We start from the raw sequence: 27,304 nt of genomic DNA on the forward strand, positions 1-27,304 counted from the left end.
GCACATCTTGTATCTGCGCAAATCTTTTTGTGCACTTTACATTTGCAAGAAAAATATGTTGCATGTGGACATATTTGCGCAGGTATAAAATGTACGCAGACTTGGAAGTTTGAGAGAAACGGTTCAAATCTATGAGTTCATATCACATCTACGTAGACAAGTTGAAGAGTGTTGGAAGGTGTTAGGTGCAAATGCGTTTTTCTCAAACCTTCAACATTAATGTTTGCGCAAATGTCATATTCACGTGCAGATTTGTCTGCGCAGATATAATGTGCGCAGACTTATCGTTAAGTGTGTACGCGTCGTACTAACTGTGGTATCACAATACCGGCAATTTTGATGAGTGGTATATCTGTGTCTTTCATAATATATGATGTCAAAACACATGATATTTGTTTGTAAATAAATATTGCGTTGTCATATTTGTACTAGCGTGATTAGGACCGAAGTTCATATGTAATAGAACAGTCTGGTAGAATGCATCTCCGCAGAAAACTGACTTTAATACTTTCATGTTATGTGCTTTCCGCAACAGTTTCGGCTTATAAGCCGTTAGTTATCATGCATGGAATATTAACCGGAAGGAAAAGTATGGTTTCAATGGCTGAGCACATACAAGAGGTAAGTGAAATTGCGATTTTTTTTGTCTCTGTCTTCTGAACAAGTTATTTGCCCGCTTTTGGTGCATTATGACGTAACATCTCCCGTAATTTGCCGGTGACTTCATTATTTCACTTCTATAGATATACCTCAGATTTATAAAAGTTGGGAAATTCTTGAATATTCCACATTTAAACCTAGAGTACGACAAGTGACAGTGTTTTTTCAAAGGTTGTAGTGATACCAGAAACCCTTTTGTGTAAGCAATAGTGAAGAGAAAAAATTGTCGGCTTTGAAAAGGCCAGTTATACCACTCTGTGATATAGTATGACCTAACAGTTGTAGAGCCGAGGCTTCCGAGTTTCTGTGACTGTTGTAGTCCAGGCCGTTATTGAACTGTGTTTTAGGCTTAGAACTGCCTGTTTACTCCGACAGACATACTCAGTACCATGTTATGCACCAAGGAGGTGTTTTAAGTTCAATTTTTTATGCAGTAATCAGTGACAGTATACAATCAGTATTCTATACCATTTTATCGTGGTGAAACATATGCATGAGAATTCAGATATATGTATGTTTTGACAATTTTAGTTACGTATTTCATGTTGGCTAAAGTTACATATCAAACCTCCCTGAAATATTGGTTGTGGTGACAGACTGATTCACACAATCAAAAGCCTTTGAGACATCACAAAATGTCCCAATTGGGGAAGTTCGGTTATTCAATGCATTTAATATTTGATATTCTTCCACAATAACCATACATCACCCATTGGGATATTTTGTGATCTCTCACAGGCTTTTGATTGTGTGAATCATGAAATTATTCTAGATAAGCTTAAGTATTGTGGTATGAGTGGGACAATGCACAAATGGTTTAGTTCATACTTAAGTGGAAGAATGCAGAAGGTTGAAATTAAAAGTGCAGGTAGTCTGCTAAAACCAGCAGAGTCCTCCAACTGAGGAGGTATCAAGAATTGTGTCCCACAGGGTTCAGTCGGGGGTCCCCTATTGTTCTTAATATATATTAACGACTTGCCACTCTATAGTCATGAAGATGCGAAGCTAGTTCTTTTTGCTGATGCTACAAGTATAGTAATCACACCCAACAAGCAAGAATCTGCAGAGGAAATTGCAAATTATGTCTTTCAGAAAATTATTAAGTGTTTCTCTGCAAAATTTCGAGAAAATACAGTTTATACAGTACTGTATAGTAAATGGCATAACACCATTGATAAATATAGACAATGAACAGAAGTCTGCTGCTAAGGCAGAATACTCAAAATTTCTGGGTGTGTGCATAGATGAGAAATTGAATTGGAAGAAACACATCGATGATCTACTGAAACGGTTAGGTTCAGCTACTTATGCTATTAGGATTATTTGCAAATTTTTGTGATTAACATATCAGCAAATTAGCCTATTATGCATATTTTCCTTCACTGCTTTCATATGGCATCATATTTTGGGGCAATTCGTCATTAAGAGAGAAAGTATTCATTGAACAAAAGTGTGTAATCAGAATAATAGCTGGAGCCTACCCAAGATCACCTTGCAGACATTTATTTAAGGAACTCAGGATATTCACAGTACCTTGGCAATACATACATTTGCTTATGAAATTTGTCATTAGTAACCGATCCCAATTCAAAAATGTGAAATGCCTAGCTACAGCACTAGAAGGAAGGATGATCTCACTATTCTGGATTAAATCTCACTTTGGCACAGAAATGGGTGAATTATGCTGCCACAAAAATCTTTGGTCATTTGCTAAATAGTATTAAAATTGACAGATAGCCAACCAAAATTTAAAATCAAATTAAAAGAATTTCTGAATGATAACTCCTTCTACTCAATAGATGAATTCTTAGATATGAAGTTGTAACTGTAAAAAAAATTATTTTGTGTAAAGAAAACTTATGTTAAAGTGACACGTTCCACATCATTACGAAATGTTGTACTCATGATCTATGGAACAAGGACTAATGTGTGTATATGTAGTGCAGCCAGATGTCTAGGTTAGGTTGGAAGATAACAGTTTAGTTCCAAGTGGGCAAAGCCAATGAATCTGAATGCAGAAAATCTGGTGTAGTAAAAGGTTGGTCGGTAGTACAGCACAACTTTATTTTCTGTTTTAAAGTAACACAAAATACCCATGTTTCTTCTCAGTGAGAAACTCTGCTAGTTGTTGAATTTGAAAGAACCCAAAGAAAAGAGCTCTAAATATGTTGAACTCATTATTATTATTATTATTATTATTATTATTATTAACTTTTTTGTAAACCCTGTGTGTGGTCCCAACTTGGTTACAAATGTACTGTGTAATTCTGCACAATTGTACATAACATTTGGGACTCTATCCACTATGATGGTATTAGACTAGTAACTGAAACCTTGAAAAACAAGTCCATACTTACCCTTTGTGCTGAGGCTAGAGAACTTTGTTTAACCACATAGCAGAATTTCCACATTGTACAACAAGCATATAATATCTAATTGACCCCACGGTCTGCATCTGTGGCTCTGCTGTTTAACTATCAACCGAACAAGTTTCTAAACTGCAGGGGAGCATCAAGATCATTTGGAATCACATCACAGTTTGAGTGTGATACAAACCTGAATAATTTAATAAAGGTGTCAGTCCTCCCTGCTTATAGCGTGACAAAAGCTGTTTTTGAATTGGACAAAGACAAAAGAATTATTCTGCCCCAAGCATGATTCTTAATCATGAATTTTAGGTGTGCTTGGATTTGCATTAGCTCTTACATAATTTTACAGTTATTTACACTGATGGGTCTGAGAAAGTTATAGCAGTTTTTAGTGGACTCACTTGAGTTATGGAAGCAACTTTGGTGACACCACTCAATTTAGTTGCATGTCAGAATCAAGCTATACTGGGAAACTCTGATGAGCGGAACATTGAGCCCTTCATAATGAATGCTGGCCCCAAGTTGTTGGCTTTTAAATAAACTGCAATAGTTGGCTGCTCAGAAGATTTTTTTTTGATAATGTGTTTAGTATTTGGCATTCACAATAGTTTACAATATTTGACAAAGAGCTATAAGAACTCTCAACACACTACAGCATATAATATTTAAGGGGGAGTAAAATGAAAACCGAACACCTGCCACAGTGAGATCATGAAATGGTTCCTTTCAAAAGTAATCACCACAGATGTTGAGATATTTATCCCATTGGGAGACAAGGTCTTCAATTTCCGTTTCATGGAACACAGTTGCCCGCTGATGGATCCATAACCCAACCCACCCAACCCACTCTTGCACTACTTCATCTGACTGAAATCAATGTCGACGAATGTCTATCTTCAGGTTACCAACAATGTGAAAATGCATGGTGAATGATCTATGTTGTACGGGGGATGTTGCAGTGTTTCCCAACCAAATCTCTGAAGTGTCTGATTGCAAGTGTGGGGACTGGCATTATCATGCAACAACCTGATTCCATCTGACAGCATTCCTGGGTGTTTTGACTTTATGGCCCATCGGATTTCTGCAAAGTCTCTTCATAGCGATGCGCATTGATTGTGGTCCCACACTCAAGGAACTCCATGAGCAGAGGGCCCCCTGTAGTCAAACTTACACGATAACTTGCCGCCTCCTCTCCCCCCTTGCTGCTAACTGGCTAAAAGGATGCACTTCAGTGATTTGGTCTGGAAACACTGCAACATCCTCTGTACAGCCCATATCATTCACTTTGTGATTTTAATATCGTTGGTGACCTCTAGAAAGACATGCATGGGCTTTGGTTTCAGTCAGATTAGGAAGTGCAAGGGTGGGTGCAGTTGTGGATCCGTCAGTGGCTGATGGCATTCTTGAAACAGGAATTTGACTGTCTCACCTCCCAGTGGGAAAAATGTCTTAATGCATGTGGTGATTATTTTCAGTGGAAGCATTCCATGGTGGTGTTGTGGCGGGTGTTTGGTTTTCATTTGACTGCCCCTTATAGATGTGCTGGATGCAAGGATTCCTTATATGTGCTTTAACCGTTTTGGAAAAAGCTCGGTCATTCTATACGGGATGCAGTATGGAGGGGCATGGGGTGTGCACACTGCACTCCCAGCCTTTGTTAACATTCCGACCTTGGAGCTGCTACCTCTCAGTCAGGTTGCTTCTCAGTTGGCATCACGAGGTGTATTGCATCCTGGTCCAACCAGCCCTCCCACTAAAGAAAAATTCCTGGCAGTTCTGGGAACTGAACAACTTGGGTCCCTGCATGAGTGTCTGTCTCATTGAGCACTCTCTCTCTCTCTCTCTCTCTCTCTCTCTCTCTCTCTCTCCCCTCTTTACTCAACTCTGGATGCCAGGAACCTCATGTCAGTCACATAGGAATTGAATGGAATAATCAAATTCACATGGCAGGCAAGGATACTGGCAACAACAATACAATATTTTCTACCCTTACTATGGACAAGAAGGATAATGTGTTAGTGGAAGAATGAGAGATTGTAGTTAAAAATAAATGACAACAAATTAAGCTACTTGTTCTATTGTGTGTGTATGTTCCTCTCAGCAGCAGCTTTAATACAGTTAAGGATAGAATAAGGCACTGTCGTATGAGGCAGAACCACCACCTGTGGTGCTCAGAGTGTGTCATCTTTTAACTCAACATATTTTCTGTTCTACCAAGAGAGCACACTCTGGCACTGAGAGTTGACCTCCAGTTTGGATAATGAAGAGATGAGTGTCGGAAATTTTTAATTATGGAAACTACTATTTCTCAAATATTGAGTGTTTACTGTAACCTGATAGAAGCGCACTGCTTCCAGGATTCTAGGAGGCTCGCTGGCCCCAAATTTAATTTTTACGGCAGATTAACAACAAGGGCAGGCATGTCGGCCAGCCTGAATGTGGTTTTTATCAAACAGTGGGAACTTGAGGTTGTAATATCAATGATATTAGGGAAAAAAATAGATTGCAACTCACTGTAAAGATAACATGTTGAATTGCAGACAGGCACAATGAGAACACTGTTCACATTTAGCTTTTGGCCAAAGCCTTCTTCAGAAAAGGGAACACACACACATTCACACAGCAAGCACACCTTATGCACACATGACTGCTATCTGTGGCAGCTCTGGCCAGAATGCAGCTGTCGTGTTGAGAGAAAACAACAATCTGGAGTGGGCTTGGAGGGGAGAGCAATAGCAGAGTACAGGTGGGGGGAAAGAGGAGAGCTGTCTGGTGGAGCATACAGGGACTAGGTGGCAACATAGCAAGGCTGGCAGGTGCAGTGTCGGGAGGCTGTGGGGCAGGGAAAGGGGGGGGGGGTGGAAAAGAAGAGGAGTAGGGAAAGGGCAAAGATGAGTGGGTGCATTTGCAGAGGGCGGTACGCAATGAGGATTGGGGGATGTGGACAGGACAGAGGGGATGGAAACTATTGGTTGAAGGGTGTAGGGACAGTAAGTTACTGTAGGCAGAGCGGAACATGTATTGTAAGGATCCCATCTGCACAGTTCAGGAAAGCTGGTGGTGGAGGGGAGGATCCAGATGGCCCAGATCATGAAGCAGCCATTGAAATCAAGTGTGTTGCGTTCAGGTGCATGTTGGGCTCTGTTTGAACACGACTCGAACTGTTCGAACAGTTTATATCACAGTTCGGGAAATCTTGGGTTCTGTTTGATCTTTTGACTGGCCTGTGGTCTAGTGACTTTTCTTGGTACTGTCACAATGACAGTGAAATATGGACTGAAACATCACCTAAGGTACAGGTGATGCTTAACAATGGCAACTAATAAATATATAAAAGATTACAGTCATGATTCTGTCCAATTCTCGAGCTTAAGTTATTCTCGCAATAAAAATTACAGTCAGTTTTTACTGTGTACTTAGTTTGATCAGCATTTAATTCTTAATTAATCTTTGCAACTGTTTCGTCTGAATGTTGCAGTCTTGTTTTCAAACCAATTAAAATCTTGTAACATTTTTATCTGTTGTTCTAATATGTGAACAAAGAGTGAATTCCTTACTTGCAACTTTCTCTCATAAACAAGTAAAATACATGGTGTCCCAAAAAGAATGACCCTATTTAACTCGTAATAATATTGAGACAAATGTCACTAGGTACCTGAAGCAGGGCTAGATGTAATCAGCATGATCTCGAATTTCAGAAAAAATCTGCTAGATGTTGCTACGAGTGCTGACCTGGAGCATGCAGCCAGTCTCGTGCAATATGGCATCCGCGCAACAGAAGGCGTATTGTGTTATTGAATTTAGTTGTACTCAATCGGTGATCGTAGTTCAGCAGGCGTTTCATATTCAATTTTGTGCTAAACCACCGTCAACAAAGAACATTCGACGGTGGTATAAACAGTTTGAAGAAACAGGGTGCCTCTGTAAAGGCAAAAGTCCTGGCCGGCCACGCGTTCCTTAACATTGTGTTATTGAATTTAGTTGTACTCAATCGGTGATCGTAGTTCAGCAGGCGTTTCATATTCAATTTTGTGCTAAACCACCGTCAACAAAGAACATTCGACGGTGGTATAAACAGTTTGAAGAAACAGGGTGCCTCTGTAAAGGCAAAAGTCCTGGCCGGCCACGCGTTCCTTAACAAACAGAAGAACAAATCTGACAAGCATTTGAGGAGAGCCCCTGCAAGTGTAAGCGTCATGCTAGCCCATAACTTGAGTTACTGCAAATGACAGTGTGGCATGTGTTACTGCGTCATTTAGCCATCAAACCATACTGATTACAACTGGTACAAGCTCTTCGAGATACTGACAAAGTGAAGCGAGTGGACTTTAGCAATGCTATTCTAGAGGACATGGAAGATGACACTTTTATGTCACGGTTAATATTCAGCGATGAGGCAACTTTCCATATTAGCGGTAAGGTTCGCTGTCATAATGTGCTTATACGGGGGCTCGAAAATCCTCATGAAACAATTGAACATGAACGTGATTCACCAAAAGTGAATGTTTTTTTGTGCTGTTTTGCAAAGCAAGGTTTATGGACCCTACTTTCTTGAGGAAGAAACCGTAACAGGACAATCATATCTTGCAATGCTACGGAACTGGTTATTCCCACAACTTGACTCTGAAAATTTCATCTATCAGCAAGATGGAGCACCACTGCACTGGCACAACAATGTGTGCAGTTTCCTCAATGCCAATGTGCCTCAACGTTGTATAGGGTATACAGGACCGCGAGACCAGGGTTTACACACTTGGCCTCATAGGTCCCCTGACTTAACACCCTGTGATTTCTTCCTGTGAGGATATGTGTTAAACAATGTGTTTACGTTCCTCCCTTACCTCGTGACATTGATGAACTAAAAACCAGAATATCAGCTGCTGTAGCTTCAGTGACAGAAGACACCTTACGCTCAGTTTGGGATGAATTTAGCTATTGGCTAGATGTTATCCATGCAGCCAGTGGGGGACATATTGAACATTTATGGTGGATTTCTTTTCTGAGTAATTTAGTATGCAGTTTGTTGGTGTTAAGCACCCTTCTTCTTAATAAATAATTCTATTTAAAATTGAGTAATTCTTTTTGGGACACCCTGTATTATATTGCGTTCAGTCACATAAAATTTTTTGGACGACATTATTTTCATCTCTGCCTGTTACTTTTATTTAAACTTCAGCATAAATGTTTATACACTGAAGTGCCAAAGAAACTGGTAAAGGCATGCGTATTCAAATACAGAGATATGTAAACAGGCAGAATACGGCACTGTGGTTGGCAATGCCTTTATAAGACAAGTGTCTGGTGCGATTGTTAGAATGGTTACTACTGCTACAATGGCAGGTTATCAAGATTTAAGTGAGTTTGAACATGGTGTTATAGTTAGTGCTTGAGCATTGGGACACAGCATCTGCGAAGTAGCGATGAAGTGGGGATTTTTTTGTACGATCATTTCACGAGTGTACTGTGAATATCAGGAATACAGTAAAACATAAATCTCTGACATTGCTACAACCGGAAAACAATCCTCCAAGAAGAGGGCCAACTACGACTGAAGAGAAACATTCATCATGATGGAAATGCAACCCTTTTGCAAATTGGTGCAGTCAATGCTGAGCCATCAGAAAGTGGCATTATGTGAACCATTCAACAAAACATCATCGATATGGGCTTTCAGAGCTGAAGGCCCACTCGTGTTCTCTTGCTGACAGTACGACTCAAAGCTTTATGCCTTGCCTGGGCCCGTCAACATTGATATTGGACTGTTGACAACCAGAAACATGTTGCCTGGCTGGATGAGTCTCGATTCAAATTGTATCGAGCCAATGGATGTGTACAGGTATGAAGACAACCTGAAGAATCCATGGGCCCTCCAGTCAGCAGGGGACTGTTCAAGCTGGTGGAGGCTATGTAATGGTGTGGGGCGTGTGCAGTTCGAGTGGGACCCCTGATATGTCTAGGTACGACTCCGACAGGTGACACATAAGTGAGCAACCTGTCTGATCACCAGCATCCATTCATGTCCATCATGCATTCTGATGGACTTAGGTAATTCCAGCAGGACAACCCGACTCCCCATACATCCAGAATTGCTACAGAATGGCTCCAGGGACACTTCTGAATTTAAACACTTCTGCTGGCCACCAAACTCCCCATACATGAACACTATTGAGCATATCTGGGAAGTCTTGCAGCGTGCTGTTCAGAAGAGACCTTCACCACCTCGTACTCTTATGGATTTATGGACAGCCCTGCAGGATCCATGGTGTCAGTTCCCTCCCAGCACTACTTCAGACATTAGTCGAGTCCATGCCACATCATATTGCGGCACTTTTGCATGCTAGCGAGGGCCCTACACAAAGTTGGGCAGGTGTATCAGTTTCTTTGGCTCTTCAGTTTATATCCATATATACCAAAACTGTATGAAAACTTGTATTATAAATTTATTCAAACACAATAGGATTTTGTGTGGATTTAATGCTCTTACCTCCAGTGTTTCATGAAATTGCCAGATTTTAAGCAGAGCCATAGCTTATTGTTGTGGGTAGTCTGTAGTTTATTGTGTATCCCTTGCACTTGCACTGTGCAAGTCAAATGTCACGTGACTGTCCAAACAAGCTTGATACTGTATCAAACGCTGCAGTGTATCGGGAAATCTTGAGCTTGCTCGAACACAAATATCATTTCCCCTGTCCTATGTGGCACAGGATGGTCCATCTTGCTCTTGGCCACAGTTTGGCAGTGGCCTTTCATCCTGGTGGACAGCTGGTTGGAAGTCTCACTAATATAAAAACTGGGCAGTGATTGCAGCAGAGTTTGTATATTACATGGCTGCTTTCGCAGGTGGTCCGGCCTCTGATGGGGAATGATAAGCCAGTGACAGGACTGGAATATGAAGTGCTAGGTGGGTAGATTAGGCAGGTCTTGCACCTGGTTATTCCACAGGGATATGATCCCTGTGGCAAGGGATTGGGAGTGGCATAGGGATGGACTAGAATGTTGTGGAAGTTGGGTGGGTGACAGAACACCACTTTAGGAGGGGTTGGAAGGATGTCGGGTAGTATGTCCCTTACTTCGGAGTATGGTGATAGATAATCAAACCTCTGATGAAGGATATGGTTCAGTTGTTCTAGTCTGTGGTGGAACTGGGTGATGAAGGGGGCACTCCATTGTAGCTGGTTCTCGGGGGTTGTGAGATGATTGGAGGTGTGAGGGGAAATGGCACAGGGAATCTGTTTGTGGACTAGGTCTGGGGGATAGTGCCTGTCTGTGAAGGCTTTGGCGAGACCTTCTGCATATTAGGCAGAGGAGTTCTTGTCACTAGAGATACACCGTCCCTTGATGGCCAGGCAGTATGGGAGAGATTTTTTGGTTTGGAAGGGATGGCAGCTACCAAAATGCAGGTACTAATGGTGGCTGGTGGGTTTAATGTGGACAGAGGTGTGGATGGAGCCATTAGAGAGGAGGAAGTCAGAGTCTAGGAAGGGATCATGGTGGATTGAGGACGATCAGTTGAAGCAGGTGGGAGAGAAGGTATTGAGATTCTGAAGGAATGAGGATAAGGTCCAGAGTCCAGATCATGAAGGTATCATCAGTGAACCTGAATCAGACCAGGGGTTTATGGTTTTGGAAGGCTGCAAAAGTTTCCTCAAGATGGCCCCTCAACAATTTGGCATAAGAGGATGCCATGGCTGTGCCATAGGTTGGCTTGTATACCTTTCCTTCAAAGGAAAAGTACTTATATATTAGGATAACATTAGTAAGGTGTATGAGGAATGAGGTAATGGGTTTGGAGATTGAAGGACATTAGGAGAGGTAATGTTCGGTAGTGGCAAGACCGTGGATATGAGGGATGCTGGTGTACAGGAAAGTGGCATCAATGGTGATGAGCAGGATATAGGAGGTAAAGGGGTAGGGATGGTGGAGTGTCAGTGAAGGAAGGGGTTGCTAGCTTTGAAGTGGGAGGCTAGATTTCGAGCTGTTGGTTGGAGCTGTTGGTCAGTGAGGGCTGAAATTCTTCCATCATTGGGAGCACATTTTTTGTAATGTTCTCATGTTTATTAAATGTTTCCATGATAAAACATGCCACTCTTCATTGAATCTTTAAATTTTCTTCTTATTCCCCCCCCCCCCCCCCCCCCCACACACACACACCATCTCCTGTTAATGCAACCTGATAATGGTCCCAGACTGGGATGAATTACATTTGCTTGAGATTCTTCCAATAAATCTCAGTGCAGCATCTGCTTTTCCTACAGCTATTTTATGTAATCACACCACCTTAGGTGGCTCTGGGAAGTTACTCCTAGGTATTTTGTGGCTGTTACTGTTTTAATGATTTATTGCCAGTAGTGTATCCAGTCAGTTGGTGGATACCTTTGTCTACTTATTTGCATTGTGTTACTTTTATATACATCTATGGTTGACTGTTTGGTATTGTCCCCAAACATCCTCCTGGTGTTTCTGACAATATTCACTACATTCATTATTATTATTATTATTATTATTATTATTATTATTTACTGTAAACAGTGATGGCCTGAGAACACTCTCTTCCTGTCCCCGCAAAAATTACCTATACATCTATGTTTTATCCTGTTACAGATGACAATACTCAGTAATCTAGTATTTGGTCACTAAATAAATGTGCGAAACTGTATCAAATGCCTTCCAAAAATTAAGGAACTCGGCATCAATGTGGGCACTGTTGTCTATGGTACTCCGGATTTCATGGATAAACAATCACATGGGCTTTTGCAACATTTCTGTTTATCAAATCCATGTTGATTTTTAAAGAGGGGTTTTTTGTTCTCCAAGGAAGGCACAATTCTTGGCATAAAACATGTTCCATAATTCTACAACAGATCATCAGCAATGTATCCTACAATTAAGTGCATGTATCACATTTTCTCTAAAGAATTCTGCTGCTAAAGTTCCCAAGGCAGGTAATCTATAAAGGTACCAGTTCCATGTTTGACATACCTTTGGTGCTCACTCAGATCATTACACATTCAGAATCTGTAATAACCTGACTAGGTTCTACAGAGTTCCTTACATCAATAAACTGGACCAGATCTGTCTTTGGTAAGAAATCGTTGCTGACAGATGTCAACACATCATTCTTGAAGCAGAGAATGTCCTGTGACTTTTGTCAATCTCTTTGTACCTCCAGGGACCTATACTAAACTGCTGCCAGAAGATATCTATTAATGAACAAATCCAAAAACTCAACAAAATCCAACTAAAAGAAAAATAATCAATCACATAATCTCTGCAGAATCTCAGAGTTATCTCATCAAATTCTGATGCTGTTTCACTGTTGTGCAACTTAGGTGATTTTCTGTTCTGTGGTAACTCATGAATGCTAGTTTACCATTCATGCAGTGACTGAAAGAAGAAATCGTATTATGATCTTTCAAAGGGAAACAGTTTTGGAAAACTAAATTAAGTATTTTTGCCATCTCCCTTTATTTTTCTGTTTTGGTGCCAGTATGTTAGTGATCTACTGAATTCATGATTTCAATCTGTCTATTGATTTTACATCAAGATCAAATGTTTTTAGGATTTTTTATCAGGTCAGCTGCCAAGTTTTACTTTCAAATTCATTGAATGCTTCTCGCATTGCTCTCCTCACCCCTGTATTTATGTTGTTCAGCTTTTGTTTGTCAACAAGGATTTTTATTTTGCTAGAATGTGTAACAAATCTATCTTTGCTTTTGTAGCAACTTTTTAACAGGCCATAACATGACGGCAGGTCTTTCCTGCCCCTCACAGCCTTGCTTGTCCCATAAACCTACAAGTTTAAGTTGTATTGTACAGTGCGTTTGTATGTTCTCTGTTTGTGCTCCATGTCTTCATCCCAAGAGCTGAATGTTTGATGTTAACATCTCAGATACGCTTGTCACTGTCGCTAAGCAAAAAAACTTTTTCCTACACTTCTTACCATCCCATGTAACAATCTGTAATCATGTACGCTTCAATTACTTTATGGTTGCAGATTCCCTCCAGTATTTAACTGTTTTGAAAATTTGGGTCTGTTAGTTACTAGGTCAGTTCTCTAACTGCTCAAATTATTTTTAAGGGGAAGAATGTTCAAGGACAGTCTTCCACAAATTCCTGTCACTAGAACTAGTTTTATTTGCATGACACTCCAAATCTATAGCTGAAAAATAGGAGGAGACTTCATTATAATAGAATGATAAGGAAACTTATTCACAACATACTGCAAGTTTTTCTCTGCTGCTACAAATCTTGAGATAGCGGGTCTGTAAAGGCATTCAGTTACCATGTTTGTCTCGCCTTTAATGTTCACCCAGATATAATGTATTGATAATTTGTAATAACTTCTTTATATATTTTTCAGTTCTTTGCGGCAATAAATCTGGTGCTTTTATTAGAATCTAGTGTATCCTTGTGATATATATCCCAATCTGGTTTTAGAATTTCACTACTTTCTGTTGTTAATACTGTGTAGACATTTTTACACTTAATAAACAAGATTAATTCTAGGGCCTTACTGTGGATGCATAACTGTTATTATTAGTTACAGGAAGGATAGATCATATTTGTGGCAAATGTTCCGAGTTGAATAAGGAAATTTTTACAGGTTCAGATCACTGTCATTTGCATGCATACCATTGCAAGTTCTTATGCAATATTGGAAGAACTGTCATAAAAATGCAACTTTACTTTCAAACAAATTTCTAGTGCATCTCAGAAATTTTATGTATTTGGTTTGGTTATCAAATAGTTTTATAAGCATGCACACCACTAATTACTAAATGAAGTATTGATTATCGAGATTATCCTTGTGGTACTGTATTTGTCAACAGCACTGTAATTCTCAATTTACTCAGATTGTTGATAGCAAATATCAATAGAGAATAGATGTACAGAACAATAGTAGCTAATATATTTAGCAGTTTTCACTAATTGCAATCAAACATTCGCTTCTTAGTGGGTGCTTACACAATAACGTATATAGCTTTAATGAAGTAACTGTGTGATTAAGAGTATACGTAATGACTCACTGAACAGTGCAACCATTAAGTCATCAATAGGCACATGAACAAGACTGGAACTTTCAGAGCTATGGAGTGTGCACAGGTGCTCTCTCTCTCTCTCTCTCTCTCTCTCTCTCTCTCTCTCTCTCTCTCTCTCCCCCGCCCTCCCCCCCATATGACTCCAGCTGATAATGTGAGGGAGAGACAACAGGTGCACCGGTGGGATCACTTACTTCATCAACTGCAGGCAGGAGGGAAGGGGGATGAGTAATGCATGATGGTGTTGATGAGTTGATTGGGAAGGAGAGCTAGAACAGAGGAAGAGGGAGACAGTGGAGAAGAGCGTGTGAGTGCAGTATGAATAGAGTTAGGGTCTTGGGGTAGAGAGTAGAGCTGCAGGTGGGTGTAGAGTAGAGGTTAGTGGTGATTGAATCCAGAACTGTTACAACACCTCCCATCTACATAATTCCAAGAACCTGGTGTTTAGGGGAATGATCCAGATCATGTGGGTTGTGAAGCAGCCATTGAAATTGAACATGCGTGCTCAACAATGTGTTCTGTTGCTTAGTGGTCAACTCTGCTGTTGGCCAGTTTGGCGACGATCATTCATTCAAGTGGACAGTTGGTTGGTTGTTATGCCCACATAAAATTGAAATCGAACGTGCGTGCTCAACAATGTGTTCTGTTGCTTAGTGGTCAACTCTGCTGTTGGCCAGTTTGGCGATGATCATTCATTCAAGTGGACAGTTGGTTGGTTGTTATGCCCACATAAAATGATTTGCAGAAATTAAAGCAGAGCTGTTATATGACATGACAGTTTTCACAGTTGGTTCTCTGATAGAATAGGGTAAGTCCTTGATGGTACTGGAATAAGATGTGCTTTGTGAGTGTCTTGAATAGATCTGGCACCAGGGTTTTCCACTGGGCTATGATCAATGTTCCAGATGGATGGGAATAGGTGTGGTGTAATGATGGACATGAATATTGAATAGATGCAAGTTTTTGTCATCATATCTGGAAATCAGGAACATTCTACTCACAATCCTTTGCACACGTCCCAAAATAGCATTCAGCCACTCACTCAATCCATGCAGTATCTTAGTTCGTCCTCATGCCATACCTGCTCTCATCCCTTTGCCATTCTCCTATGGAAGACCAAGATGCAAGAACTGTCTGGTACACCCGTACAGCACATGCTACACCAGTCCTACCAAGAGTTCATCCTACCCCATCCTACCAGACACAGGACCACATGTGAAAGCAGTCATGTCTTGTACCAACTCTGCCATAATTTCTGTACGACACTTTATGTGTATGGCATGACTGCCAACTGCTGTCCATCCAAATGATGACCACATCCAAATGGTGGCCAGCAGCTGATTTGACCACCCAACAGCAGAACACACCACTGAACACAACAGCATCAATTTCAATGGCTGCTTTGTATCCCTTTTCATCTGGATCCTTTCCCTCAAAACATGTTTCAATTCCATAGTAGTCCTGGCATCAGTCTCCACTAACCCTGCCTCACACACACCTCTGACCCTTCTCCTAACTTCACTTATCCTGCTCTCACAACCTATTCTCCACACTCCCCCTCTTCTCCTGATTATCTCCCCTTCCATTCCACTCCTCTGTGCCATTGTGTTTTATGCACAATTCCACCTCCTTGCTTCTAAAATGAGCTCACTGGTGCCAAATTCCTGTGCATTTCCTGCCTCTCCTTCCCAGCTGTCAGAATCCCGTTCCCAGCACCACTCCCACTCCCCATCAACTTTCTTCCCTCACTTACTTCACCCAACAAAATCCGTCACTCTGTCAAGCTACAGTTCCAGCACAGTGTAGTTAGCTGTCCAACAGTTAAAAAAGTTCCAATCTTGTTTAAGTGTTTGTCGATGACCCAACACCTCCAGTATTCAGTGAGTTGTTACCTCTACTCCTTAAATTAATGTTCCACCAAATACTTTCTTTACCATGTTCCATGTTACCATAACTTTGTGATTGGCAGACTGCAGTGGGAGTGAGAGATGGAGGGAGCAACATTACTGGCAATCATCTAGCAACACTTAACAAGGCTTTGCATGTACAAAATAGGGAACACCTCACGTGTGTGACACTTGAAAAAAAAAAAAAATCAAGACTGGCTAGCTGCTGGAATGTTTTGCTTAACACTCTGAAAATTTTCTCTCTCTCTCTCTCTCTCTCTCTCTCTCTCTCTCTCTCTCTCTCTCTCACACACACACACACACACACACACACACACAGACACAGACACACACACACACGTGCACGAGATAGCGCACATGCAAAATTGTTTGTATACAGACTTGTGTGGGAAGTGGGCCCTATCAAAGAGAGGTGATATGTAACTAGAAACAGTTCATTTTAGTTCTTAGCAGCAAGTTAGTTTACGTACATAATTTGTTGCTCTTTTAGGTTTGTGGTGATTTTCATTAATGTGACAGCTAAAGAAACTAATGGCTCTGTTGACTGTTCTGTTTGAAAGTGCAATCTGATGTGGTATATTCTGTTATGTAAATGACAGTTGATGTATAGTTAGGATGTACAAAAGTATAGTAGGACTGCTTTTTACATATTGCTTTTTCTCCCTTTAAGGCTCACCCTGGAACAGAGATAACAATTATTAACAAATATGCTGCCTGGGAAAGTTTGGCTCCAATGTGGCACCAAGTTGTTGATGTAGGAAGAGAAATAATGAAGATATCAGCAGCTCACCCAGATGGCATTAATCTTATCGGTAGTTGACCACTGTTGTACGTTGAGTTGTCGGAGAATTATAATTGCCATATGGTGATTCAGTGATAATTGTTATGCTGTGGCTAAGTGTGTGTTTTTGTATTTTCAGGTTACTCCCAGGGTGGATTAATAGCTAGAGCAATTTTGCAGCAGTTTCCAAATCATAATGTGAAAACATTTATATCTCTCAGTTCCCCACAGGCAGGGCAGTATGGCAGTAAGTAAGGACATTATTTTATGCTTGGCACACTCAGAAGTAGTACATGTTTAAAAAATGAGATGATATGGGCAGCAATTGCAGTAACTTATTTGTTAGGATCATGCAACTCTGCAGTCATCTATTCTTTACAGATAAAGCTTTCAGACATACTTAAATGCAGTAACTTATTTGTTAGGGTCATACAACTTGGCATTCATCCATTTTTATAGGTATAGCTCTGAGAAATACTTGCATAGAAAGGATATGTTACAGGTATTTACTGTATGTGTTACTATTCTCGATTATGCCACAAAATCTTTTCTACACATTGAAACAGAATGTAAGATGATGATTGGTTTGTATATATACAAATACAGAAAATTCCCTTTGATATTTTAGTCCAGATTTATTTATTTCATTATCAGAATGACAATGCAGAACATTAAAACCATGATAACCATTTTATAATTGAACAGATAAAAAACTACGCACCACACAGTGGTAGGAGAAAACATACATAAAAGTTAGGGAAATGTGAAAGCTTTCAGATATAGTGGCTCCTTCTTCTGGCAGTGGTGTTGATGGGGAAAGAAGAGTGGGGTAGAAAAAGGACTGGCAAAGTTTAGGAAATGGGCAGAGTTATGGGAAAGTCACCCAGCACCCCGGGTCAGGTGCGACTTACTAGAAGTGATAAGAAGGAAATACTGGTTTCCGGGGACTGTGCCATGAGATTTGAAAACCTGAGAGATACGGTAATATGCAAGACAGAGATTACTGAAAAACATTGTCCAAGAGTTAATAAGAGCAGAAAGTTAAGTGCATTATACATAGTAGACAGATGAAGTGAGGGAGGGGAAAAGAGAATAGGTCAGAAAATATAATATGTAGGAAAGTAAAAGGGAGCAAATAAAAGGAACAGACACTTAAAAGAAATACTGGGTCATGAAAACAAAGGACATGTTGTAATGCTAGTTCCCACCTGCGGAGTTCTGAGGTACTGGGGGAAGAACACATACAGCACGTGTGGTGAAACAGGTTCGGAGGTCACGACCGTCATGTTATAGAGCATGCTTTATGACTGGATAATGTGTGTTGTGGGTATACAGCCTCTGACTATCCCTAGTCATCATTACTGATAACTTTATGGTGTCATACCAATGTAGAAGGCCAAACAGTATTTACATAACAGCTGGTATATGTGTGTCATTTCACAGGTGGCTCTCCCTTGGATAGTATATGTTTTGCCAGTTACAGCACTAGTATAGGTGGTGGTAGGAAGGTGCATAGGGAAAGACTTAGAATAAGGACAGACACAGTGTTAGTAGCTACATGGTATGGAAGTTGGTGCAGAAGGAGCATAGGGTCTGACCAGGATATTTCGGAAATTTGGGGGGAGGAGGGGGGGGGGGGGCCAAAAAGCTTTTCTCTGGGCAAAATGTCGGATGGAATGGGTGTCAAGGTAAAGACCTTAAGAAGTCATAGATGTGTCAAAGTACCTGATTAATACATTTAAAGACCTGGACAGGTGTACTCCTAAGTTGTGTTTTGGAGGGATCAGCAGAACTAGGATTGGCTGTGAAGGCTGATGGCCCATGAAATCTGCTTTTGAAGTAGGCAGTTGGTAATTAACGTTCACTGAAGAAGGCTGAGATGAGAATGGTGGTGCATTACTGTAAATATTCTGAATTTGAACAGTAAGCTTGCCTGGAATTCCAGAGGAAAGATTTGACTTTGGAAGAACTGGAACTGTCAAAATGTAAGTACAATTGTTTGTTAGTAGATTTAATGTGAACAGAAGTGTGTAGCAGACCCTTAGTGAGGGTGAGGTCAACATAAAAAAAAAAAAAAAAAAAAAAAAAAAAAAAAATAAAAAAAAAAAAAAAAAAAATAAATAAATAAATAAATAAAAAAAGTAGCATGGGATTCAGAATAGGATCATGTGAAATTTAAATGTGAGACTGTACATAGAAATTCCAAAAACATTTTAACAGGTTAGCCCCACCATGAGCCCATATGGCAAAAATGTCATCAGTGTACTTAAACCAAACCAGGGCTGAAGACTTATGGATCCCATGAAAGCCCCCTCCAAGCGACCCATGAAAATGTTGGCATAGGAAGGAGCCATCCTGGTTCCTGTGTCCATATCCCTGATCTGTTTGTTTGTCTGGTCCCCAAAGGTAAAGTTGATTAAAATGAGCAGGAAGGACATCGTAGGTTTGGGCCCAGGTGGGTGATGGTTGAGATAATATTCAGCAGCAGACAGACCATGTATGTTGGGAATGTTGGTATCGAGAGAGGTGGCATCAATGGTGACAAGCATGATGGGTACAGATTCAGATGATCTAAGAAATCATAGATGAAAGAAGGTTATATAGTGGAAGATATCTGGTGACATTGGAAGATTTCAGATAGATTATTTAATGATAAGAGAGAGATTTAGAAACCAGATATTAAATCGTAAGAAATTTCCAGGGGCAGATGTGGACTCTGACCACAATTTTGTGGTTACGAACTGTAGATTAAAACTGAAGAAACTGCAAAAAGGTAATAATTTAAGGAGATCGGGCCTGGATAAACTGAAAGAACCAAAGGTTAGAGTGTTTCAGAGAGAGCATTAGGGAACAATTGACAAGAACAGGGGAAAGAAATAAGGTAGAAGAAGAATAGACAGCTTTGAGAGATGAAATAGTGAAGGCAGCATAGGAACAAGTTGTTAAAAAGGCGAAGGCTGGTAGAAATCCTTGGGTAACAGAAGAGAGATTGAATTTAATTGATGAAAGGAGAAATATAAAAATGCAGTAAATGAAGCTGGTGAAAAGGAATACAAAAGTATCAAAAATGAGATCAACAGGAAGTGCAAAATGGCTAAGCAGGGATGGCTAGAGGCCAAATGCAAGGATGTAGAGGCATATATCACAAGGGGTTAGATAGATACTGCCTACAGGAAAATTAAAGATACCTTTGGATAAAAAAGAACCACCTGTAGGAATATCAAGAGCTCTGCAAAGAAGGGAAAGCAGAAAGGTGGAAGGTGTATATAGAGGGTCTATACACAGGCGATGTACTGAAGGGCAATATTATGGAAATGGAAGAGGACATAGATGAAATGGGAGATGTGATACTCCATGAAGAATTTGACAGAGCACTGAAAGACCCAAGTCAAAACAATGCCCTGGGACTAAACAACATTCCTTTAGAACTACTGATAGCCTTGGGAGTGATGGCAAAACTCTTCGATCTGGTAAGCAAGATGTATGAGACAGGTGAAATACACTCAGACTTCAAGAAGAATGTAAATATAACTCCAATTCCAAAGAAAGCAGGTGCTGACAAGTGTGAAAATTACCAACCTATCAGATTAATAAGTCACGGTTGCAAAATACTAACATGATTCCTGTACAGAAGAATGGAAAAACTGGTAGATGCTGACCTCAGGGAAGATCAGTTTGGATTGAGGAGAAATGTAGGAACACATGAGGCAATACTGACCCCACACCTTCTCATAGAAGATAAGAAGTCTTTTGTAGACTTAGAGAAAGCTTTTGACAATGTTGACTGGAATATTCCCTTTCAAATTATGAAGGTGGCAGGGGTAAAATACAGGGAGTGGAAGGCTGTTTACAATTTGTGCAGAAACCGGATGGCAGTTATAAGAGTCGAGGGGCATGATAGGGAAGCAGTGGTTGGAAAGGGAGTGAGACAGGGTTGTAGCCTCTCCCCAACATTATTCAATCTGTATATTGAGCAAACAGTAAAGGAAACAAAAGAAAAATTCAGGTTAGGAATTAAAGTCCATGGAGAAGAAATGAAAACTTGGAGGTTTGCCGACAGCCAACTGAACTGAATGGGTAGTGTCTTGAAAGGAGGATATAAGATGAACATCAACAAAAGCAAAATGAGGATAATGGAATGTAGTCAAATTAAATTGTGTGGTGCTGAGGGAATTAGATTAGGAAATGAAACACTTAAAGTAGTAGATGAGTTTTGCTATTTGGGGAGCAAAGTAACTGATTATGGTCGAAGGAGAGAGGATATAATATGTAAACTGGCTAAGGCAAGGAAAGCGTTTCTGCAGAAGAGAAATTTGTTAACATCAAGTATAGATTTAAGTGTCAGGAAGTCTTTTTGTAAAGTATTTGTGTGGAGTGCAGCCATATATGGAAGTGAAACATGGACGATAAATAGTTTAGACAAGGACACAATAGAAGCTTTCGAAATGTGGTGTTACAGAAGAATACTGAAGATTAGATGGGTAGATCACATAACTAATGAGGAGGTGTTAAATAGGATTGAGGAGAAGAGAAGTTTGTGACACAACTCGACTAGAAGGAGGGATCGGTTGGTAGGACATGTTCTGAGACATCAAGGAATCACGAATTTAGTATTGGAGAGCAGTGTGGAGGGTAAAAATCATAGAGGGAGACCAAGAGATGACTACACTAAGCAGATTCAGAAGGATGTAGGTTGCAGTAGTGGCTTGACTTTGTGCCAGTCAACAGAAATTCTTTGTATGGAATCTAGAATTGTCAAGTACTTCCAGAACACCACCAAATCATCCTCATCAACAAGCATTCTCGGTAGACCAGGCTGGTAGTGCCATTTTATCGTCACAATTATGCCTTGGCCCATTGACTATATAATGGCAGTCATGTTATGAGATAAAAACTTAGTTATGATGAGACCATTATCAGATATGAGAATCCTTTCATCATGATCTGAAGGGGCATTATTGAGCAATAGAAAAGCCTTCTGTGGCAATTCTCTCTCTTCTCGAACTTGCCAAACTTGTGGCGCAAAGTGTGTGTGGAACCATTCAGTTTTTCAAAATTTCACTATTCATCCACACCTCTTTCTGGCTGTATAACGCACAGGGAGATTCTTAGTTGTGATATCCTTGAATGCTTGAGGTGTTTTTGAGATTTTCTGATCACTAGTAGTTTCACTTTGTGGTTCCCACAAGTATTAGCGGTGCACAGAATTGTAGTGCATTCTTTAGATGGCATATATCCAGGAGCATGAACTTCACTCTTAAATGCAAAGGTTCTGGTCGGTAGACATTTCCAATACAGACCACTTTCGTCTGCGTTATAAATTTTCTTCTTCCACAAATTTCTGGAACTTGTCACAGGAGGAATCGGCTGCTGCAACATTCGAACTAAGCTGCTCCCTTTGTTCAGTAGGTTCATGAATCCTGTGCATTGTCTGAATCTTGTTAGCCATCCAGATGAGGAATTAAATTCTTCCTCTAACCCTAGAGCTTCACCAAAAACTTTAGGTTTATGGCACACAATGCGTCTGAAACAACTACACTTTTTTTTTTTGGCTAAATCATTGCAAAAGAGCAACATCTAGCTCATAAAATGTAGAGCTCTTCGAGCTTTTTCATGCAAATGGTCCAGAACTAGAAACGCATTTCCTGACGAAACGTTTTATTTTCTACATATTCTTTTTAATGGCCCAAACAGTCTGCATTCCAATACCGTAATTAGCACTTAGTTTTGCATCAGTTTCCCACTTATTGATTCTTTAAATTTATTTCAATTTTTGTTTTAAAGTCAACACGTCTTTCTTTCAATTCTGTGTCATCTCTTTTACAAATTTCTTTTAACTTGCTTTGTTGATGCTTACACACAGATTAACACAAGAGAACTGAGCCATTTTTTATGTACATTGCAGAGACTGGATTATAACAATGGAAATGGTACTCTGCTGTCACATGAAAGTCATTTAAACAATGGAAATGGCATTTATTGTCCTGTGGTGGGTTGTTTATTGCTGTTTTCTAGAAAAATATTGTGCTCACAAATAATCTGCAAACTGGATAATCTGCACACAAATAATTGGGAGTACACTGTACTGTTGTTGGCCTAGTACCACAGCAGTAGAACCCTTGTCCACTGGGAGGATAATGATATAGCCATAAGTTCTTATGATATGAAAATCATAGAGGTCTGCAGAGGACAGATTAGGGTCATGTTGTAGGGACCTACCCCAGTTTCTCAGAACTACGCAGGTGGAAAATGTCATTACAACATGTCTTGGGTTCTCAGCACCCACATGGCTGAAACTTACACTAATTTCTTCAGTCTCAACAAATCTTTTCAGTCACTATTCCCTTTACTTGCTCCCTTTTAATTTTCCGTAGCTCTTATTTTCTGACCAGTCTTTCCCCATTTCCTAAACCTTGCCAATCCTTTTCCTTCATCCCCCGTCCTTCTCCTTCATCCCTTCTGCCAGAAGAAGGAACTACTGGCTCTGAAAGGTTGCACATTTCCATAATTTTTATATGCATTTTCTCCTGCCTCTGACTGCTGAGTAGATTTTTATCCATACAGTTCTATTACATTTTCAAAAATTAATTATTTCAGTGGTGAATAATCATTTTGTCACACATCAAACAATGAAAAATCTTGTTATGGAATGGAATCTTGTATGGAATAATAATAATATGAATCAAGGTAGACTGCTACTCACCGCAGAGAAGAAGGGTTGAGGAACACACAGGTACACTTACGAGTTCATCATTTGATGTTATTAAGCTAGTGGAAAAATCCTTCATCAGAGTTAGAAACACACAAACACACACAGATCCACTGTTGTCTCTGGACATTGAGGCTACAATTATTTGTCCTCGAATTATTAAGTTACTCTTGTGCATATTAGTTTCCATTTGAATCTCACTAGACCTAATGTTCCTGTTTATTATGGTAAACACACCTTGTCAGCTATCTTTCTTGCATATGTTCCATGAGTTGTTGATAATTTCCCTACCCGGATCTCAAAAACAGATACTTAAAATATAGCAATTAACTGCCAAAGCAGAATTTGCTGCAGAATCTCAGACCATGCCTATCTCCTAGAAAGCAGTCAACCATACGTTATAACTGGCACTGAAAGATGGTTGAAATAAGAAGTATACAGTCTGTTCTAGTAATTGTTTCACCTGATGTTGATTTGCGTACTGAGCATGTAATAGCTTTGCCTGTCGTAAAAAAAGCCCATGTTAAGTCCCCACTTACTCTGCCAAATTAATAGCCGATTCTGATGTGTAGTGCACACCTTATCTATTCATACTGACTTTGCCAATCTCCATCTTACACTGCAGATTCAGGAATCTACATCGAACCTCGTAACAGAACCAACAAAGTCTGATATACACCCTCCATTTGTCTGCCCAGTCCTGCAACAATGCAGCAAATCGACAGCTGTGCTGAGACCCCACAAGTCATGCTAGCCATCTTTACCACTTCTACCAATCTCCAGAAACAACCAAGAACACTCTCATATTATCTACCTGATGTGACATTTCCTCCTAGGATACATATCAAGTGCACATTTGAATCATTCCCTTCGCATGATGCTAATACCCCACGAGGTGCAATTATGTGCCTAATATTGGAAATTGCCTACAACTAACAACCCCTTATTACCCTTATGCAGCTGTCCAGACTTCAGAAGAGAGATCACTGTTCAAGGAGGAGAGGGAAGGCTTGCTCATTCTGGTTCATTATCAGTGGATGCAATACCTTAGACCTATTCTGAAGTATTGGACCACTCTTTCACTCATTTATCACATACAGCTTTCCACATGAGACAGATCTTAATTTTGAGATGACCTACTAGTCACCTGAATCCGACTGACAATTGTCAATGCAGCTGCTAGCTGTTTGTGAATAGCAGCCAGAAGACAAAAAATAAGAAGAGCTTACAACCAAACAGAAGCACATAAAAAACTAAATTAAGCACTATGCACAAACTTTAAGTTGCAGCTGCTGCAAGTGCCACTGATATTTCAGGATCAGGAGCACTAGAGGGTGGCAGCAGGAAATAAGTTATTTTTCTTCTAATAGTCAGAGACAGTTTTATGCAAACTTAGCTGGAGAGTTCTTACTTGCGGAGAGTATCAGTTGAGGACACACAAAATTGTTGATGAGTTTTGGATTGAAAATAGATGCAAATATTTCCATTAAAAAGATGTTCCTATGACTTTAAAGGATTAGGAGATTGTTCTCAAGTTTCAGCTGCATCAAATGGTTAGATTTCCATGAGCTTTTGACTAAGGACTTCTTGGCCATAGCCAAGTGGTTATGACTGTTGTGTCTTAATTTAGGTATACCACCAGCTGTGATGTCATTTGTGCTTAGTCAGTTGCCAGATAAGACACTTTTTTTGTCACACATACATCTGCCTTAACTGATTCAGCTCCTCAGTGGGATACGAGTGATTAAACATCACCATGGCTTGATCCAAAACTCATATCACTGAATTAAACACACACACACACACACACACACACACACACAGCAGTCACATGTAGTTGGTCCTCTGTAAAAAAACTACCCAACATTTTAGGTTAGATATTAGACAGCTATAAGTAATTTGTTGTCCAATTACAAAGGTAAAGCACTTTTGCAAAATTGATTTTTGAATGTTTATAGACTTCTCTTGTGAAATGACCCCCTCATCCGCATCTTCATTACCTCCTAAGCTAACTGGTGGGAGCTAACTGCAAATGACTGCCCCCGTCCCCCTCCAACTAGCTTCTGATCTGCTCATCTTCTGTGATTGTACTGGCTATAACTGGAAGGAGCACACTAGTCAAAGTCCAATGTACTTACCAGTAAATTAGATGCCGCCTTGCACTAGTATTAGCATTCTTCTTCTGCTCTATAATGTGTCATCTGGCAGGCAATAATGTAATGGCACTTTAGGAGGGTCACCAGATGCCAAAATTGCAAATGTGCAAGGTTATTTCTCTGTTCATCATCAGTGTCTGTCTGCTTGTTCACAGCAGTTTAATGACAGTTATTACTGCAATTTTAACACCTATTTCACTTGGTTAATGTATCCCTCAAGGTTCTTGTCCATAATAGGATCTTCTGAATGTATGAACCAATTAGAGCTCTGACAAGAATCCAAGTTACTGTACAAGGAAAGTTTATGCCACTTTAAGGAAATATAAGGGCACTCAACTTTAAAAAGGCTGGCATTTTATCTTGGGATCAGTGTGTTCTCATCTTTAAAAATTTGTGATTAGAAAATGTCAGATGGACAGCATGAGAAACCACTTGCTACAAAATGAAAATATGCTTTTGGTGTAAGTATTTTTCATTTCATGTAACGATTAAATCAACAATGGGTGGTCTGTAAAAATTAAAACACCTCTGTATTGAATAGCTATATTCTCTTCTTATAAGCATTTTGTCCCAGTGGTGCCTTTGAAACATTTCTGTGTATCTTGCTTTATTTAATTTTAAATGATAATTTTGCTTACAGCGCAGTTTCTTCATCTGTTCTTCCCGAACCTTGTGCGTGAGACAGCCTATGAACTCTTCTATTCATCATTGGGGCAGCACACCTCTGTTGGCAATTATTGGAATGATCCCTACCACAAGGAGCTATACTACAACTACAGCAAATTCTTGCCGTATGTTAATAATGAGTTGGAATCACCATATAGCTCACAGTATAAGTATGGTCTCACAAAGTTAGACAATCTTGTACTTATTGGTGGTCCTGATGATGGTGTCATTACACCTTGGGAGTCTAGGTTAGTAAATTAAACTGTCTCATCTTTTTACACAAAGAATGGAGGCTGTGGTATGTATACTAAATACATTTTTTCTGTTTCAGTCACTTTGGGTATTATGGTGAAAATGGAAGTGTGATAGATATGAGGAAACAACCTGCATATGTTAATGATACACTTGGTTTACAAACACTTGACTTAAAAGGAAAACTATTACTGATTAAAATTCATGGTGTTAGTCACCTTCAATGGCACAGGAATGCAACTGTTATTGATAAATTTTTGCTGCCATTTTTAGACTGAAATGAGTTTTAGAATAATTGTTTTTCTTGAAATGAACATTTAATTCTAAATAAATAGTGATTTATTATACAAGGAATTCAAAAATTTGTTTTGTATTTTTTAATTTCAACCATAATGTGATGGATGTTAGTCAACTGAGAACGAGCGTTAGGTGTAAGAAGTTTGTGGAAACGATGGTAGTATTGTACTAGCTGTGTAAGTGCCAGCTGCAGCAATGAGGATCCTGTGACGAAGCTTGGGAAGGATGTCAACACTTCCTGGCTTAATTCCTCCAGAGACCGTTTCCAGTTGTTGGAAAATGATTGAACCAGGACGAGAGATTTACCTGAAAGAAATTGAAACATGTGAAACTTGAGTTTCTCCTGGCCTATAAAATGTCAAACAATTTCCAGGAAAGCAGCCAGGCCACATCTTCAACAGGTGCACACCCCCATCATTTTCAAGGCACATATGCAATGAGAGAGCACAGTGCAAATTCTCATTTAAA

At 39.9% G+C, this 27,304-nt stretch overlaps 2 protein-coding genes across 2 annotated transcripts in view; one reads left to right on the forward strand and one right to left on the reverse strand.

The window, feature by feature from the left end:
* The first annotated feature begins 354 nt into the window (after positions 1-354).
* On the forward strand, positions 355-26,886 carry LOC124615676 (lysosomal thioesterase PPT2 homolog). The gene is made up of 5 exons (XM_047143704.1): positions 355-621; positions 16,646-16,787; positions 16,896-17,003; positions 26,262-26,535; positions 26,619-26,886. The coding sequence occupies exons 1-5, from the start codon at positions 478-480 to the stop codon at positions 26,815-26,817; spliced, it is 867 nt and encodes a 288-aa protein (XP_046999660.1). The 5' UTR covers positions 355-477; the 3' UTR covers positions 26,818-26,886.
* The window catches only part of LOC124615675 (vacuolar protein sorting-associated protein 52 homolog), a 112,150-nt gene continuing 111,706 nt past the window's right edge, over positions 26,861-27,304 (reverse strand). The window contains exon 12 of the mRNA XM_047143703.1: positions 26,861-27,142. Within this exon, the coding sequence (XP_046999659.1) occupies positions 26,895-27,142 (248 nt within the window). The 3' untranslated portion in view covers positions 26,861-26,894. The remainder of the gene's footprint in view (positions 27,143-27,304) is intronic.

This window comes from Schistocerca americana, chromosome 5, assembly GCF_021461395.2.
Source record: "Schistocerca americana isolate TAMUIC-IGC-003095 chromosome 5, iqSchAmer2.1, whole genome shotgun sequence".
Taxonomy (NCBI): domain Eukaryota; kingdom Metazoa; phylum Arthropoda; class Insecta; order Orthoptera; family Acrididae; genus Schistocerca; species Schistocerca americana.